Below are 18,357 nucleotides of genomic sequence, written 5' to 3' on the forward strand. Positions count from 1 at the left end.
GAGTGTATTGGTAAGGGCAGAACCAAATCAAACATAATTAAGTAGTAATCAGAAATAACTTCATTTAAGTAATGTTTAAATTTTGAAATTCAACTTTGTAAGTAAAAAGTAAATCTAATGTGGGGTTATGATTATGAGTTGGACCTTTGACAATCTGATAAAATCGTACTGAATTTAACAGATAAGAAAAATATTTGCTAAAAGTATCATTTACCACATCAATGTGTACATTAAAATCCCCCATCAACACTACGTGATCATAATTTATAGCCAAAGCAGATTAAAAAGAAGGTTGCCAAATTAAGTCATGAACAATGAATATGGCCCTGGTGGTATGTAGACTAGCACTACAATTGTGTTGGAATCTGTTTTAATATTTAAAATGAATGCCTCAGAGGATGTGAAGTCGCCTACATTTTTAGAAGTGATTTGCATTTTGTTACAATGAATTATTCCAAGGTCTCCTCCTCGACCTGAATCTCTGCATTTATGAATGTGTATCTGGTGATGCCTCAGCTAGGGGAACAATGTCAGATTTAGTAAGCCAGGTTTCAGTGGGAAGACACAGATCAGATTTTGTAATTAATATAATATTTACCTAAACAGCTTTAATTCCAAGAGAGTGAATGTTCCATAAGGAGCATTTAAAACTGCATACTTCTTTCTGAACTGGTGATATGATTTTTATTTTGCTGAGGCCCATTTTAACAACAGCCGCCACCAATACTGTTAGCCAACAGAGTGCTGGCGGAAATTGGGATACTGTTGGCCGAAGGAGGATGGGAAGGCGTGTCCAAAGGTAGGAAGAGAGGAGGAAGGTAGAGAGAGTGGAAGTGAGGGTTTCAAACTTTGAATGTTGGCGGTATGACTGGTAATGGGAGAGAGTTAGCTAATATGATTGACAGAGGGAAGGTTGATATATTGTGCATGCAAGAGACTAAATGGAAGGGAAGTAAGGCCAGGTGTATCAGACGTGGGTTCAAATTGTTCTTTCATGGTGTGGATGGGAGAAGAAATGGGTTAAGGGTTATCCTGAAAGAACAGTATGTCAAGAGTGTTTTGGAGGTGAAAAGAGTGTCATTGTGATGATTATGAAGCTAGAAATTGAAGGTGTGATGATGAATGTTGTTCGTGCTCATGCCCCCAAACTGGGTGTGCGATGGATGAGAAAAAAGATTTCTGGACTCAGTTGGATGAAGTGGTAGAGATTGTACCCAAGGTGAGAGAGGGTGGTGACTGGAGCCGATCTTAATGGACATTTTGGTGAAGGGATCTGAGGAGGTGATGATGTCAAGGAGAGGGATACAGAAGATAGATGGCTATAGTGAATACATATTTTAAGAAAAGCGAGGAACATAGGGTGACATACAAGAGTAGATGAAAATGCACACAGGTTGATTTTGAGGGTCACTCTAAAGGAGATTGTAGACTGCAACGTATGGCTGAGGAATGCATTGTTAGGCAGCATAGGATGGTGATCTGTATGAAGATGATGGAGAAAAATGAGGGCAGAACCGAGGATCAAATGGTGGAAGTTATAAAAGGAAGACTGCAAGGTTGAGTTCAGGGAGCAGGTAAGACAGACACTGGATAGCAGTGAAGAGTTACCAGACAGTGGGCAACTACAGCAGAAATAGTAAAGGTGACAGCAAGAAGGGTGCTTGGTGCGACGTCTGAACAGAGGAAAAGAAAACCTGGTTGTGGAATGGTGATCAAGAAAGTACACAGGAGTACAAGGAGATAAGGCGTAAGGTGAAGAGTGAGGATGCAAAAGCTAAAGAAAAGGCATATGATGAGCTGTATGAGAGTTTGGATACTAAGGAGGGAGAAAAGGACCTGTACCGACTGCCTAGACAGAGGGGCCGAGCTGGGAAAGTATGTACAGCAAGTTAGGGTGATAAAGGATGAAGATGGAAACATACTCACAAGTGAGGAGAGTGTGTTGAGCAAATGGAAAAAGTACTTTGAGAGGCTGATGAATGAAGAGAATGAGAGAGAAGGTTGGATGATATGGACTTCGTGAATCAGGAAGTGCAACGGATTAGCAAGGAGGAATTAAGAACAGCTATGAAGAGGACGAAGACTGGAAAGGCCATTGGTCCAGATGGCATACCTGTGTAGAATTGCTGGTGTTTAGGAGAGATGGCAGTGGAGTTTTTAACCAGATTATTTAATGCAATCTTAGAAAGTGAGAGGATGCATGAGGAGTGGAGAAGTGTCCTGGTACCGAGTTTTAAGAATAAAGGGGATGTGCAGAGCTGTAGTAACTACAGAGGGATAAAACTGATGAGCCACACTATGAAGTTATGGGAAAGAGTAGTGGAAGCTAGGTTAAGAAGGCAGGTGATGATTAGCAAGCAGCCATATGGTTTCATGCCAGAAAAGAGCACTACAGATGCAATGTTTGCTCTGAGTGCAGAGAAGTATAGAGAAGGCTAGGAGGAGTTGCATTACGTCTTTGTGGAACTGAAGAAAGAATATGACAGCGTGCCTAGAGAGGAGTTGTGGTATTGTATGAGGAAGTCGGGAATGGCAGAGAAGTATGTAATAGTTGTACAGGATATGTACAAGGGAAGTGTGACAGTGGTGATGTCTGCTGTAGGAGTGACAGATACTTTCAAGGAGGTGGGATTACATCAGGGATTGTCTCCGAGCTGTTTCTTTTTTGTAATGGTGATGTACAGGTTGACAGATAAAGTTAGACAGAAGTCCCCATGGACAATGATGTTCGCTGATGACATTGTGATCTGTAGCGAGAGTAGAGAGCAGGTCGAGAAGACCCTGGAACGGTGGCAATTTGCTCTAGAGAGGAAAAGAATGAAGATCAGTAGAAACAAAACAGAATATATGTGTGTAAATGAGAGGAAGGGCAGAGGAGTAGTGAGGATGCAGTGAGTAGAGTTGGCAATGTTTGATGACTTTAAATACCTGGGGTCAACAGTACAGAGTAATTAGAAGCGTGGAAGAAAGGTGTCAGGAGTGAATTGTGACAGACCTGTCTCAACAAGAGTGAAAGGGATGGTAGTGAGACCAGCTGTGTTATATAGGTTGGAGACGGTGGCATTGACCAAGAAATAGGAGACAGAGCTGGTAGTGGCAGAGTTAAAGATGTTAAGATTTGCATTATGTGTAATGAGGATCAGGATTAGTAAAGAGTACATTAGATGTTGACCCCAGGTTGGACAGCTTGGAGATAAATTCAGAGATGTGAGATTGCATTGGTTTGGACATGTGCAGAGGAGAGATGCTCTCTCTCTCTCTCTCTCTCTCTCTCTCTCTCTCTCTCTATATATATATATATATATATATATATATATATATATATATATATATATATATATATATATATATATATATATATATATATATATATATATATATATATATACACAAACCATACAAACCGACAAGTAGCAATAAGAGGCTGGAAAAAGTAAATTTGAACATAACGAAGAGCTGGAAGACCAATAAACACTAATTAGGTCAATTGGCAACATGATTGGGTATAAAAAGAGCTTCTCAGAATGGCAGTGTCTCTCAGAAGCCAAGATGGGTAGAGGATCACCCATTCCCACAATGTTGCAGAAAGATAGTGGAGCAATATCAGAAAGATGTTACCCAGCTTAAAAATTGCAAAGACTTTGCATCTATCATCATCAACTGAGCATAACATCATCCAAGATTCAGAGAATCTGGAACAATCTCTGTGCGTAAGGGTCAAGGCCGTAAAACCATACTGGATGCCCGTGATCTCCGGCCCCTTAAACGACACTGCACCACAAACAGGAATGCTACTGTAAAGGAAATCACAGAATGGGCTCAGGAATACTTCCAGAAACCATTGTCAGTGAACACAATCCACCGTGCTATCCGCCATTGCCAGCTGAAACTCTACAGTGCAAAGAAGAAGCCATTTCTAAGCAAGATCCACAAGCTCAGGCGTTGTCACTGGGCCAGGGATCATTTAAAATGGAATGTGGCAAAATGGAAGACTGTTCTGTGGTCAGACGAGTCACGATTTGAAGTTCTTTTTGGAAATCTGGGACGCCATGTCATCCGGACCAAAGAGGACAAGGACAACCCAAGTTGTTATCAATGCTCAGTTCAGAAGCCTTCATCTCTGATGGTATGGGGTTGCATGAGTGCGTGTGACATGGGCAGCTTGCATGTCTGGAAAGGCACCATCAATGCAGAAAAATATATTCAGGTTCTAGAACAACATATGCTTCCATCCAGACGTCATCTCTTTCAGGGAAGACCCTGCATTTTTCAACAAGATAATGCCAGACCACATTCTGCATCAATCACAACATCATGGCTGCGTAGGAGAAGGATCCGGGTACTGAAATGGCCAGTCTGCAGTCCAGATCTTTCACCTATAGAGAACATTTGGCGATCATAAAGAGGAAGGTGCGACAAAGAAGGCCCAAGACGATTGAACAGTTAGAGGCCTGTATTAGACAAGAATGGGAGAGCATTCCTATTTCTAAACTTGAGAAACTGGTCTCCTCTGTCCCCAGACGTCTGTTGAGTGTTGTAAGAAGAAGGGGAGATGCCACACAGTGGTGAAAATGGCCTTGTCCAAAATTTTTTGGGATTTGTTGACACCATGAAATTCTGAATCAACATATTTTTCCCTTAAAATGATACATTTTCTCAGTTTAAACTTTTGTTCCGTGATTTATGTTCTATTCTGAAAAAATATTAGAAGTTGGCACCTCCACATCATTGCATTCAGTTTTTATTCACGATTTGTATAGTGTCCCAACTTTTTGGAATCGGTTTGTATATATATATATATATATATATATATATATATATATATATATATATATATATATATATATATATATATATATATGTATGTATGTGTGTATGTGTATGTGTGTGTGTGTATATATATATATATATATATATATTTATACTAGCCAACCCGTGGCGTACCATATGCCGTTTTTTAATGATTTTTAAGCACAGGGAGAAAATTAACATTTGAAAAATCGGTAATGTAATAAATCAGCAAGAAAAGCAACATTGTAACAATGCACGGAATGAACCAACACACAATCGTCCGTGACTGAAAACTGGCGGACCGCCATCGCTCATGTGCCCACCTCCAACTCGTCACTTGAGTCGTTGTGGTCTTTGCACAGTCCAGATGCACCTGTGACTCACGTAGACTTTCCATGTTCCTGTAGGAGCATCTAAGAAGACACATGTTTGTCGCGGATTCGAATTGCTGTATGTAAAGTGTAAAACAGTTTGCTATGGCGCACACGGTTGTGCGTCGTAACCGAAAACTCAGTTTTTAGAGACTGCTTACTTCATTGTGTTTTAACCTCAGTTGTAAAGGATTGTTTTAAGGATCCCATGGGATACGCCTCGCAAACCGTTTTACACGCTGCATATGGCGATTCACCTCCGGCGTGGCTCCTTCCTACGTGCGCCATAGGTGTCTGTCTTGTCGGTGGCTTAGTGAATCCACGCCCCTTCTGCCGTGCTTTCCATGGGTGTCTTGCCTTAGTGAATTATATATATAGATATTTATATATAATTATATATATATTTACATACATACACATATATATAATTTGGAAAAGGATGCTAAGGACGGGGCTGCCAGATAAGAGAAAAGGAGGAAGGCCCTAAGAAGAGGTTTATGGATGTGGTGAGAGATGACATGCCAGTTGGTGGGTGTAACAGAGCAAGGCTCAGAGGATAGGAGGGTATGGGAAAAGATGATTCACTGTGGCAATCCATAACAGGAGCAGACGAAAGAAGAATTATACTGTACTATACATGCAGTCAGATTTGAATATATACACCAGTTCGTCTAGCGTCCATATCGACTTGTTACCGGTCCATCTGAACTAAAAGTGGTAATAAGTTAACGACTACCTGTATATGGCTTTTTAAACCCTATAATAAAGCATTCTGTTTATTAATAATATTATTATTACTACTGTTTCTACTGTTGCTGTCATCATTTGTTATTGTGAGCATGTCTACAAGTCATTGTCAAGTATAATTGTTATGTTATTGAATCTAGTGGCTGTTAGACTGCCTCGCCTGCCTTTTGAAGCTTATATGTCAGTTTGCTGTGGACCCAGCTGATTTGGACTTAGCCTATCACGATGTATTTGCGTGGTCAGGTGTAACAGAAAATCACCGCAAAAGACCATGGCCTGCAAAATCTAGAAAGGGGTCTGGAGAACATGGGAAGGGCCTTCATATACCTAGACTAACAGAGGTAAAAGGTTATGCTATATTTACATTAGTGAAATGTAATTGCCTTTTATTTTTGCCTCTTTTTAAAACTGACACCAATATATTTTTTATTTTATATTTTTAGGTCTTTCTTACTCTTGTTCAGGGAACCAACATAATAAATCATTTAATTAGAGTTGCCTATACTTATGACAATCTAGCTCACAGGTAAGTTAAAACTGTGTAATGATTTGATGTTGTTTCAAGAGTCATGTGGTTGATTTATATTATATATAAAATAGCTGCATTTAATCATCCTGTTTACTGAGATTTATATAAGTAATTGGTGTTACCATCAGATAACCTCTACAGGTGTTTTATTTTGTAATTATGTATTTTAGAAATGCTGAGCTTAGTAACATTAAATTTGCAAGCATCTGAGATTCCAGAACAGATAACTTCTTAACTTTCATAATGAGAGTATTTCAGAAATCCTCAGATCTGTGTAATTCATTATGCTTTTTACAGTTTCATGTTTTTGTAATAGCTGATATGTGCTTCAGAATTTGTATATATTATTTTTAATTAGCATTTTGCAAGTAGTCAAGAACTTTTGGAATTGAGGTTGTAAATGTAAAATACCATGTAAACTAATGGAAGCACAATTGCATTAGGTGAGAAATGGAGGCGCCAGGTTCTGAAAATTAAAACTCAAATAACTGAAGAATTATCAAAAAAGGAAATAAAACTGACGTGTTGGAAAGCAAGCATAGACAGCATAGGTCTCTCACTGTTGTGGATGCTTTATAAATTTCCCCTAAAAGTAAATAAACACAACATATGTTAATTACAAATTAGAGTGTTTTAGGAAAATGTTTCTTGCCTAGTCTAACACCTTAAAGAAAGCACTCAAGGCCCTCAGTGGTAAAACGCAACAAGAAAAGCTTGTTAAATGGTGTTATCCACATTTGTATTTATTTATTTTTAATTTATGAGGTCATTTAATCCGTACTAATGATCAAAGTTTATTTTAATTTTAGAATTATTAACTAATCAAAATATATAGTATGATCCTGCATTTCCATGTATGAGAATAAGAGTAGGTTATTAAAACAACTGCATTGTGCTAAAAATACAACATATCAGTCCAACTTCTGCATTTAAAATTCAATACAGAAAGTCCCCTATATACAAACCTTTAAGATACAAACTTTCAAACCTGCAAACGTGAAGTCCAATAAATTAAAAATTATTTAAATAAGTGAAAAATTTGGTTTTGTGCTAGATGTAAACGAGTCTACTGTACTGAGATCTGCTGATAGAAAATCAGGAGAATAATAAATAATTTTCAGTTGTTTATTGTTTAAATCACTAGAAATCTTTATCAAAAATATAAATATTAATTTTTAAAAGCACTTTCTTGTTTACTGTACAGTACAAATATGTTTTTGATAGGAGTTGAGGAGAGGTCTGCATATGTTGTGTTCGGTGGGTGCCTAGGCAACTTTGTTTGACTTAAGAACAAAGTGGACTTATGAACTTACTCTCGGAATAGAAACTCGTTTGTATGTAGGGGACTTGACTGTATTTAGAAAATTAAAACAAGTATCACTTAGTGCTACCTGCTTTAACACGTTATAAATTAAAAATCCATCTACCCTATTAGTTTGGCTTTTCTAGGCTTTCATTTTCAGTTTGCTTAATGTTATGCATTCACTTTTTGGTGCCAGTTAAACACTAAAGTTTTTGGTTTAAGACTGAGCTCTGACAGTTTTGTTATGTGTTCTGCACTGGGGCTAGTGCTTTATTGACTTGTGGTCTAGCTGCACAATCTTACAATTTAAAAAAATTTCAGATTACATACTGCAGATATACAAGTATCTCATCTGCTAGAAATGACAAAAATAACAAATTAGCTCTGTTTCTGTAAATTTTAATATAATAATATATACAGGTTTGTCCCCAAGTTATGGATATTTGACTTACGAATGGGGTCGCAGCTGCTCCTTCATCTGTCTGGGGGACGCGACACAGGCTCCTCAGTAACTGCCGCTCCGTCATCTTTGGCCTGGGGACACTGCAGTCAGTAGCTGGACGGAGGCTAGAAGGGGGTGATTTCGCTGCTCGCACAGTTTAGTGTCCATAGTCACCAGGGCCACAGCTTCTTCTCAGGTGCAGGATGGAGGTTTAATGGGGCGGTTCGCTGCCGTTCCACCACGCTGCTGCAGCTACTGCTCCTGACTGGATGGGGCGGAGGGGGGCGTTTCACTGCCCGCCCACCACACAGCCTTGCAGTGTCCCTCAAACGACTGCCAAGTTCATTCTCTATTGGCGGCTGGTGAAGCTTCAAGTGGTGACCCAGTTGTGGCTGAATGGAGGCCATTGAAGTGAATGGAGCGGTGGGAGGCTCAAGTGGCTGCCTGTCGAATGTGGGTGGTGGTGGGGGGCAATTCACTACCCGCTTTTGGCCACAACCTGTTCGTTCTCGGTTGGTGGACGCTGCAGGCAGCATATTCTATGCAAGTGGATGTGACTTTGTGCTGGGCGAATGGTGAACCACCCCCATTCATTCTCAATAGCAAGCCTACTTGTACTGTTACATACATAGCAGGAAGTTGTCTCTCGTCAGTACATCAGACGTGCTGGCGAGGGGTGCCTTCCTGCTGTGTTAGCGTGTATAGTGCTGTGCAGAAGAGCTCATCTTAATCTTTTGTCTTCACCCTTCAACAATGTCTCTGAAACACAAATCTGATGCTGGTGATACAGTAAAGAAGAGAAAAACCATCGCCATGGAAAATAAAGTAGAAATAATAAAAGGGTCAGAGAGAAACTCCATCATTCATTGGCAGAGCACTTAGTTACAGTTGGTCAAGAATAGCATTTATTAAAATAATGTACCTGTTCCGACTTACATACAAATTCAAGTTAGGAACAAACCAACAGTCCCTATCTCGTACGTAACCCGGGGACTGCCTGTATACACACCCGGGAAAATAAGTATTGAATGGTTCAACGTTTTTCTCCATAAATATATTTCTAATGGGGCTATTAACATGAAATTTTCAGCAGATGTTGGTAACAACCCAAGTAATCCACACATAAAAAGAAATCAAAACAAATAAGTCCATAAATTGTTATGTGTAATAAAGTGAAATGACACAGGGAATAAGTATTGAACACGCTTACTGAAATTTGTTTAATACTTAGTAGGAAAACCTTTGTTGACAATGACAGCCTCAAGATGCCTCCTGTATGGAGAAACTAGTCACATGCATTGCTCAGTTGTGATTTTGGCCCATTCTTCAACAAAAACTGACTTCAAATCTTGAAGGTTGCAGGGTCCTCTTCTATGAATTTCAATTTTCAGTTCATTCCAAAGATTTTCAATTGGATTCAAGTCGGGTGATTGAATAGCCCATTCTAGCAGCTTTATTTTCTTTCTCTGAAACCAATTGAGAGGTTACTTGGCTGTGTGTTGGGGGGTCATTGTCTTGCTGAAATGTCCACCCTTGTTTCATCTTCAGCATCCTGGTAGATGGCAGCAGATTCTTGTCAAGAATGTCCTTGTACATTTCTCCATTCATCCTTCCTTCAATTATATGAAGTCAGCTCGTACCATATGCTGAAAAAACAGCCTAACACCATGATGATATGCAGTGCCATTTCTCCTCCAAACATGGTGTATGCAATGACATCCAAAGACTTCAATTTTGGTCTCATCTGACCAGACTTATTTTCTCCCAGTATTTCATTGGCTTGTCCAAATGTTGTGCAGCAAACTTTAAACGAGCTTCAACATGCTTTTCCTTCAGCAGTGGAGTCTTGCGTGGTGAGTGTGCATAGAGGCCACGGCGTTTGAGTGCATTACTTATTGGTTTTTTTTTCAACAAATACCTGCTAATTCCAGATCTTTCTGAAGTTCTCCGTGAGTGGTCCTTGGCTCCAGGACAACTCCTCTGTTAGAAATCTTGTGAGGAGCACCAGACCATGGCTGGTTTATGTTGAAATGATGTTCTTTCCACTAACGAATTATGGCCCCAACAGTGCTCACTGGAATAGTCAGAAGTTTAGAAATACGTCTGTAACCAATGCCATCAATATATTTTGCAACAATAAGGTTGCGAAGGTCTTGAGAGAGCTCTTTGCTTTTACCATTCATGAGATGCTTCTTGTGTGACACCCTGGTAATGAGAAACCTTTTTGTAGGCCATCAATTAAAACTAAACCAGTTGATATTAATTTGCACTGATTGGGGGCAGAATTGCTTTCAAAATACTGACAGATTTCAGCTGGTTTTTTTGGCTTTCCATGCCTTTTTGCACCTGCTTTTCTTTATGTGTTCAGTAAGTTTTCCCTGTGTCATTCCACTTTATTACACATAATTTATGGATTTGCTTGTTTTGATTTCTGTATATTTGTGGATTACTTGGGTTGTTACCGACATCTGGTGAAAATTTCATGTCAATAGCCCCATTCGAAATATATTTACTGAGAAAAACAATACTTATTTTCCCCACTGTAATTATATATAGTTATTTGTTGTATAATAAAAGATGACCAATGAAACTCGGTATTTCATAAAAAAAAATAACACGGATAACACAATGTTTTAGTATATTACCTATTTAATGTTTTTTCTTTGTGCTCAATGGTGAAATTCCTAGTGGTAACAAATTAAGGTTGTCAACGTAGACTTCCCTTGCCCAAGTAATAGTAGATCCTTCTTCAAAATTCACAGGGGCTCACCAACAACTTGACAAAGAAATAGAGAAACATTCCCAAAGGTCTGATCTACACCATTTGTTTTACACATATGATAGGAGTATGCTAACTGGAAGCTTAGATAACTTCATGTGGTTCCTTCTTCATCAGGTGGAGTTTTGGCTTAGTATCCTAGATTGTTGAGCTTCTCCTCCAATTCAACTTTATCTGTTTGTTGTAGCCCTCTGTCCCAGTACCTTGAAAATTGAGGGACATTTTAATTTCAGTATTTGTGTTTATCTTTTAAAAAGATAAACATAGTATTGCATGGACCTGTCAACTAAGAAAAGTTTTTTAAGACTTTTATGGCTTGACTTTTATGGAGAAAAGTGAGAAAAAAAGAATTTACTAATTGAGGAGTAGCTTCATGGAAAAGCATGCAGAACACATGGATGACTTTCGTGCTGAGCTCATACGTACATGCTACTAAAATGAGTTTATAGGGAGATGAGAAATCAACAAATGAACTGAGATATACTGAGATTGGCGACTGAGACATGCTGACGTCATCTTTGCAACTGAAGGAGGAGGAGCTGAGAGTTGTGTGTTCTGTGGTTTGAGACTTAGGGTTGTAACAAGAAGAGACTCGAGGCAGGGCCACCCGTTTAATGCGGTTTCCTGGCTGCAAAAGCAAATGATTCATGTAGTCAAGTTTACACGACAGAGTCCAAAACAGAACTGCCTCCCAGAGCAAAGGCGGGAGGCTTTATAGGACGTTGGGCGGAAGTGACATCGTCCTCGAGGCTGGGACCGGAAGTGATGTCGTCCTCAGGGCCGGGACCGGAAGTGATGTGTCCCGCTTCGAGGTGGTGACTCCTGGTGGGATTTCCCGGGAAAGACCTGTAGGGAACTTAGAAAGAACGTCAGTGTAAACCCACCCCCCAGGCAGATGTAAAATCAATCCTTTCTAAGCCCTTCAGCTGCGTCCTATGCACACATGTGTGACAGGGTTTTTACTTTTTTTTCAACCCGCACAAGAGCAAAAGCAGCAGAGTACCTGGAGGAGCATTTAGAAAATTAACTTTACATTCTTGTCATTTGTATTCAAACTATCGTCAGCGAGGTAGGGGATTAAGCAGCAGTAGCTGACACTTGCATCTCTCTAAGTAAATAACCAGTGTTGTAGTAAGTAGTAGAAGCAACTATTCCTTAGTGGCAAAAAAAAAGGACAGCAGCTGACTTCAAAGCGGTAAAGAGAAGGGCACATCTGTATATAGGCAGTGGCTAGCATTAAAGCTTCAATAAGGAACAAGCTGCCGTAGAAGCAGACAAGACAATAAGAAATTAACTAGCAGTAGATATTCAGTAAGCAAGGTTTTCAAGATTTAACAGATCTTAGCAATCAGGAAAACAGCAGTTAAGAGGGTGATAGCATAAGGGTTTATTCATACAAAGGAATATAAACTGCGAGTGGAGAGCTTTTAAGTAAGTAATAAGAGGTGTGCAAAGCTTGGAGTGCAGACAAAGAATAGTAAAGTTAACCTTAAAGATAAGGCAAACAGTAGGCAGTTAAGGGGGAGATTATTAAAAGGAGCTTAAGGAGTCAGAATGTGTAAAGTAACTGCAGCAGTTAAATTTTTTGGCTTTTTTAGTTTTACCATTTAAGACTAAAATTACCAGAGCCTATGAGAAAACTCAAAAATCTGGTCCACCTTAAATCCATTCGCACCTCTCCGCCAGCATCCTTTGTCCTATAAATGTGCCGATAATGACAAGCAGCAAGCAACCGCTTATTCTATCCCTCCACCGACTTAGAACGTGCACAGACTTCTCCCAGCTCATGCATTGATTGATTATCTGGGAGTGAAGTGGAGTTTTAGAGTGGAAATAATAGATTGTTATTTGGAACACACACATTTCATGTGTGTTCCGTTTCTACAATAATCTATGTAAACACATTGTTAAAACAGAAACGTTTTTCATATTTTAGTAGTAAATGACAAAATGTAGGCATAAACTGTATAATGTATGAAGTCCAAAGATCAAATAAATGCTTTCACAAAAGGTTCAAGGAAAACACAACAGCTTCCGTGGCGTAGGAATAAGATTTGCTGACTTGTGATCAAGGGGTCACTGGTTCAATCCCCACTGTCTCCTATATTTGCCGTTTTCAGTAGTGAGCTTCTGTTATTGTTAATATTATACAGTACACACATACACTTGGTCTGTAACACACGGTGTTCATTTATAGGACTTGTAAAAGTTACCTTTTTTTTCACTTTTATTCTCTCTAAATCACGATCACGATACATACTACTGCCCACCACTCCCCCCAACCCCAAGGGGGATCTGACGCTAGTAGTTTTTATTTGAAACTGGGAATAACTGGAGATGTGAGTGGTGTTTTGAGACCGTGCAACTGCACATTCTCTCATCTGGAGGAATAAAAGCTGACACACAGACACTGGCGAATCTGCCTTCTTCGTATCTCAATGTCACTTGATTGTTTTTTTATTCAGTTTTATTGAGTGTTCCTGCTCACGCTGAGTTAGCATGCACCTTATGGTCTATGATGTCAAAAAAAACAGAGACATAGGTATACAGTGGAACCTCGAGATATGAACAGCTCTGTATACGAGAAATTCAAGATATGAGGAAAGTATGAGAGAAAAATTTGGATCTAAATACGAGCATTGGCTCGCGTAATGAGCCATGAGCCAGGCTGTGGGTATGCGTGACGCATTTCCCGATCCGCCTCAACTCGGGGATTCACCCAAGCTGACGCTGCCAGCCCGTCAGCTCACTCAGTGTTCCTTGTTCTCCTGTAGCGTGAGGATCTATGCGTTTGTGATTTCATTGTTTCGCTGTAGCAGTTCGCCATATAAGCGTATCCAAAAATATCGCGGACATGCAGACAGAGAATAGGAGACGATTGCCCTGAGAGAGAGACACGCGCACGATCGAGAGAGGTAAGAAGAGAGACGCGAGCGAGAGAGAAGAATCATAAGTTCAGTTATGATCACATGACGCTCAGCAGACAAAGTGTATCCATACTACTCGTATTGCAAGACATCGCTCATTTTATCAAGTCAAAATTAATTAAAAAATTTAGCTTGTCTTGCAAAACACTTGTAAACCAAGTTACTCGCAAACCGAGGTTCCACTTGTGTATATTATTTATCAGTGTTATTTGTAAGGAAAATTGATTTTTATGTTGATATTTTTGGGGGTGCGGAACGGATTAACTGGATTTCCATTATTTTCAATGGGGAAGTTTGTTCTAGATACGAGAAATTCACTATACAAGCTCAGTGCTGGAACAAATTAAACTCGTATCTCGAGGTTCCACTGTATATGATATTTGGAATTATTCGTTTTATGACTGTATAGTACATTTCAGAAAACTTTGTGGCATGGAGGCAACATTATTCATATTAATTATATTCATTCACATAACATCTTGCTGTTTGTAATCAGTGACCGCGTGTTTTATTTTTCCCCGATCTTGCCAGTCCCCAACATGTTGCTGTATGCCGTTTCTTTTGTAGTCTTGGACATGCAGAGGACAGAATATTACAGAGCAGTAAGTTCAGCGCTATATGCAATCATCAGATTCAAATGGTAACAGTTCACACACACGCAAGGATCGTCCTTCCTACATTTACAATGTGTGTACCTGTTACAATGTACACACTTCTCTCTATGCTTTGTTGTCTATTACACACATGAAAGAAACAGACAATATATGTGAAAACATCATCGCACTAATGCAATATTATTTGAAAACGAACAGCGTCAGATCGGGTGTAAATTTATGCTGGTGCTGTTTCTTTGTTAGGTTTGAATAGACAATGGGAAGAGTGAAAATTGAAAGTACACCCTATGTGAAGGATTTAGGAGTAGTATTGGACTTGATGCTATCAACTGCCAGACCGTGCTCAGAAGTCATTGATTAGTCTAACAGAATGTTAGGTTATAGCATGATGTACAGAGTACTAGTCCAGCGAGGTTATGCTCAATCTTTATAATGCATCTGGAGTACTGTGTACAGTTTTGTTCTCCATGCTACAAAAAGGAAATAGCAGCACTAGAAGTCCAGAGGAGAACGACTTGGATGATTCCAGGACTATAGGAGTAAAATAATAAGGAAAGATTAAAAAAAATTCAGTTAAAACAAAAGATTACGAGGAGACATGATTGAAATTTTTAAAATTATGAAGGGAGTCAGTACAGTAGATTGAGACTGTTATTTTAAAATGAGTTCATCAAGAACACGGTGGCATGGTTAGAAACTTTAAGGGTAAATTTTGCACAAACATTAGGAAATTTTTCTTTACACAGAGAACTATAGATACATGGAATAAGTTGCCAAGAAGTGTGGTAGACAGTTGGATTTTAGGGGCTTTCAAAACTAGACTTGATGTTAATTTAGAAAAGTTAAATAGATACAAACTCAAGCTTTGTTGTGCGAGTGGCCTTTTCTCATCTAGCTTATTCTAATGTTATAGAACACTAAATCATTAAATCTATTTCTGTATTTTAGTTTGCCTGCTTTTGTGCTAGTGTTCATGCTAAACATACTATACTATAGTATAAATAGTTACATACTGCATTTTCTTCAGTAAATTGTTTAGTAAGGCATAGGTATGTTTGTGAATTTCCAAATTCCAAGTTGTGCTGTAACTGAATCTGAATTAGATTGAATAGTAGCTGTAGTGTAAAATTACAAACTCATAGTTTGGAACTGATGTAAACAAAGTGGTTTGATCAGTCAGTGCAAATTATATTAATTTAAATAATGTGTTTAATTATATGTTTGTAGAGTTTTCTTTAAATTGTCATTTAAATTTCCGTTTCCCTTCTATGAATTCCTGTTTCTTTAGAAGTTATAAAATTTCCTTAATATACTGACATCACCTTCAGCATGTTGATGTTGGTCTTTTAAATAGAGTGACATAGTTTATTTTTCATTTTCAGTTATATGTACCCATAATCTTGAATTATGAATATTAAGTCACTGTTTTATTTTGCTCTTGGTAATGTACTTATGTTTTTAATTACCTGTTTTAGGGTTTTAAAAGCTCAGTCTGATCACAAGTCTCGTCATGAAGGTTAGTTTTTTGCAATATTTTGTATTTTTTTCTTACCATTTGCATAATTGTTAAATATTTAAAAGATGTTTTTGGTTGATGTTGATCAAGATTTTGACATACCTGGTAGCTCTTTAACAGGCAAATTCAAATTAATTTTAATTGTGTGCATATTTATATAAAACGGATTTTATTTTCATTATGTTGTGAAATATGAAAACTGAAACGTTTACTTGTGTTAATAGTTATGGTTATTTTATGTTTGTTTAGAACTTCCACATTGTAATGACAGGACTTCAACATTTTGTCACGTAATGTTGCATTTCATTAATTTTATTACTTAAGCATTTCTTAAGACAGAAAACAATTCCAGTGCCTATATCTAAGGTTGCATTTACTGATCCATTATTTTAACCTCTTTCACACATTTCCTACAAAGATCACATTTGCTGCCTGCAAACTTCCCCCCTCACATCAGTATGTCTGCACCCTCTTCCAACAAACCTTCCATTAGATTCAGTTTTTTCAGATAACTTTACCACGTGCACCCACATGGCCATGTACTCTCATCATCCACATCTCCAACCATCACCCTGGTCTTTTCCTGCATTTTGCTCTCAAGCTGGCTTTTCCTTTCAGTATCTTCTCCTTCAATTCTGCTTCACTTTTTGCCATCAAAGCAAGATCATTGGCATACAAGAGTGCCCACAGTAATTCTTCTCACACTTCTATAGTCACTCTCACTAAAAGTAGCAGATTTAGAACAGATCTCTGGTGCATTTGCACCATGTTAACTATTCTACGTGCTGTCTTGAGCAGTATTTTGCTTCATCATATATTGACATAACAGCACACACTAACTATTCATCCACACCTAATTTTACTTAATACCCATATCATCTCTCCTGGTATCCTGTGAAATGGCTTTTAAATATCTATAAATGCATAATGCAACTGACTTTCATTTGCTAGACGTCCTTCATACATATGCATGACAGTAAATATTGCATCAGTTGTACCTTTCTCAGGTAAGAAGCAAAATTTAATTTCACTAGCTTTTAGTTAATCCCTAATTCTCTTCTCTAGCACTCTTTAAACCAACTTTATTACCTACTTCAAAAGGTTGATTGCTTGATATGGCCGACAAACAAATGGATCAATGTTTCTTTTGTAAATTGGAATGAGCCACACTTTTTTTCAGATATTGAGTATCTCTACTTCACACACAATTATGCTGCATAGGCCTGTCAGGCATTAAATCTTAGAGCCTTCCATTCCTTCAACAGCTCCAACAAATATCCAGTTGGCATTGCTGCTTTACATGTTTTCATCTTTTTTAGTTCTTTTGCAACTTCTTCTTTTGAAAGCCTACATCTCAGTCCTTCTAGTTTCACACAATGAACATCATTATCCCTTCTGTTGTGCTCTTTCAGCAACTTTCCCACTCACTTGTTCCAGGTATTCTTACTGTCATTAATATTCCCATTAATGTATTCCCTTCAGTATTTTTCAAACAATTAACATATTTCAAGTTTTAAGTTTTAGATTTTATTTTTTATATTTTATTTAATTTGTTTTTTAGTCATTTTCAAACTTTAGCTTTTATTTAGTGCATTTTTCTTCCTTTGGTTTTTTGTATTTGGTTTTTTTTTTAAATGTGCACACAATTTTGTAGGTGGAAAAACACTTTTGTTTGCTCAAAATGTATATCATTCAAGGTGTACTTATCAACTTAATCGATACAATTTTACTGTCTGTAACAGAACTTTATTTTCTCCTGATAATGTGACTGTTCAAGGTTTCCAATATAATCAGACAATGCAAGAATCATATAAGTGTGCTCTGATGTCATCTGTTAGTTTAACCTTGTTACTTTAATTTACAACAGGTTTCAAATGGTTTTCATTTCAAAGATGCTCTCTTTTTTATTTTTGAGATTCCCTTTATGAGCAGTAAGATCATTGCTCACTTGTCTCATTTTATATTTATTTTTGATATCTCCTGATGCCTGTATGTATGCCTGTATGACATTAACCCATTTCAACACTTTGAAAAAGGTTTGTTTTAGGGAATATTTATTTTGCTTATTTTTTAAAATACTATTGAAATCAATAACATAAATAGAAATTGTTTTTCTATGTATAGTGCCCAATATAATATTTGGGACAAATGTGTTTAAAATTACAAATCAAACAATTTAGATATTATCTAAGTACATATTTCAGACTTTAATTTAAGGGTATTTGCATACTTTTCGGTCACATTATATAGAAATGACAAAACTTTTTATAAATGCCACCTCCCCCCAACCCCTCTTTGGGCAATATAATATTTTGAACATAGAAATGATAGGTGTTTT

The 18,357-nt window shown here is 37.9% G+C and overlaps 1 protein-coding gene across 1 annotated transcript in view; it reads left to right on the plus strand.

Annotated features, from left to right (window-relative positions):
- Positions 1-18,357, plus strand: part of usp34 (ubiquitin specific peptidase 34) — a 480,412-nt gene that overhangs the window by 290,001 nt on the left and 172,054 nt on the right. Inside the window, exons 33-35 of the mRNA XM_039738342.1 lie at positions 6,050-6,250; positions 6,353-6,435; positions 15,979-16,019. Of these exons, the coding sequence (XP_039594276.1) occupies positions 6,050-6,250; positions 6,353-6,435; positions 15,979-16,019 (325 nt within the window). The remainder of the gene's footprint in view (positions 1-6,049; positions 6,251-6,352; positions 6,436-15,978; positions 16,020-18,357) is intronic.

Source organism: Polypterus senegalus, chromosome 16 (assembly GCF_016835505.1).
Source record: "Polypterus senegalus isolate Bchr_013 chromosome 16, ASM1683550v1, whole genome shotgun sequence".
Classification (NCBI taxonomy): Eukaryota; Metazoa; Chordata; class Cladistia; order Polypteriformes; family Polypteridae; genus Polypterus; species Polypterus senegalus.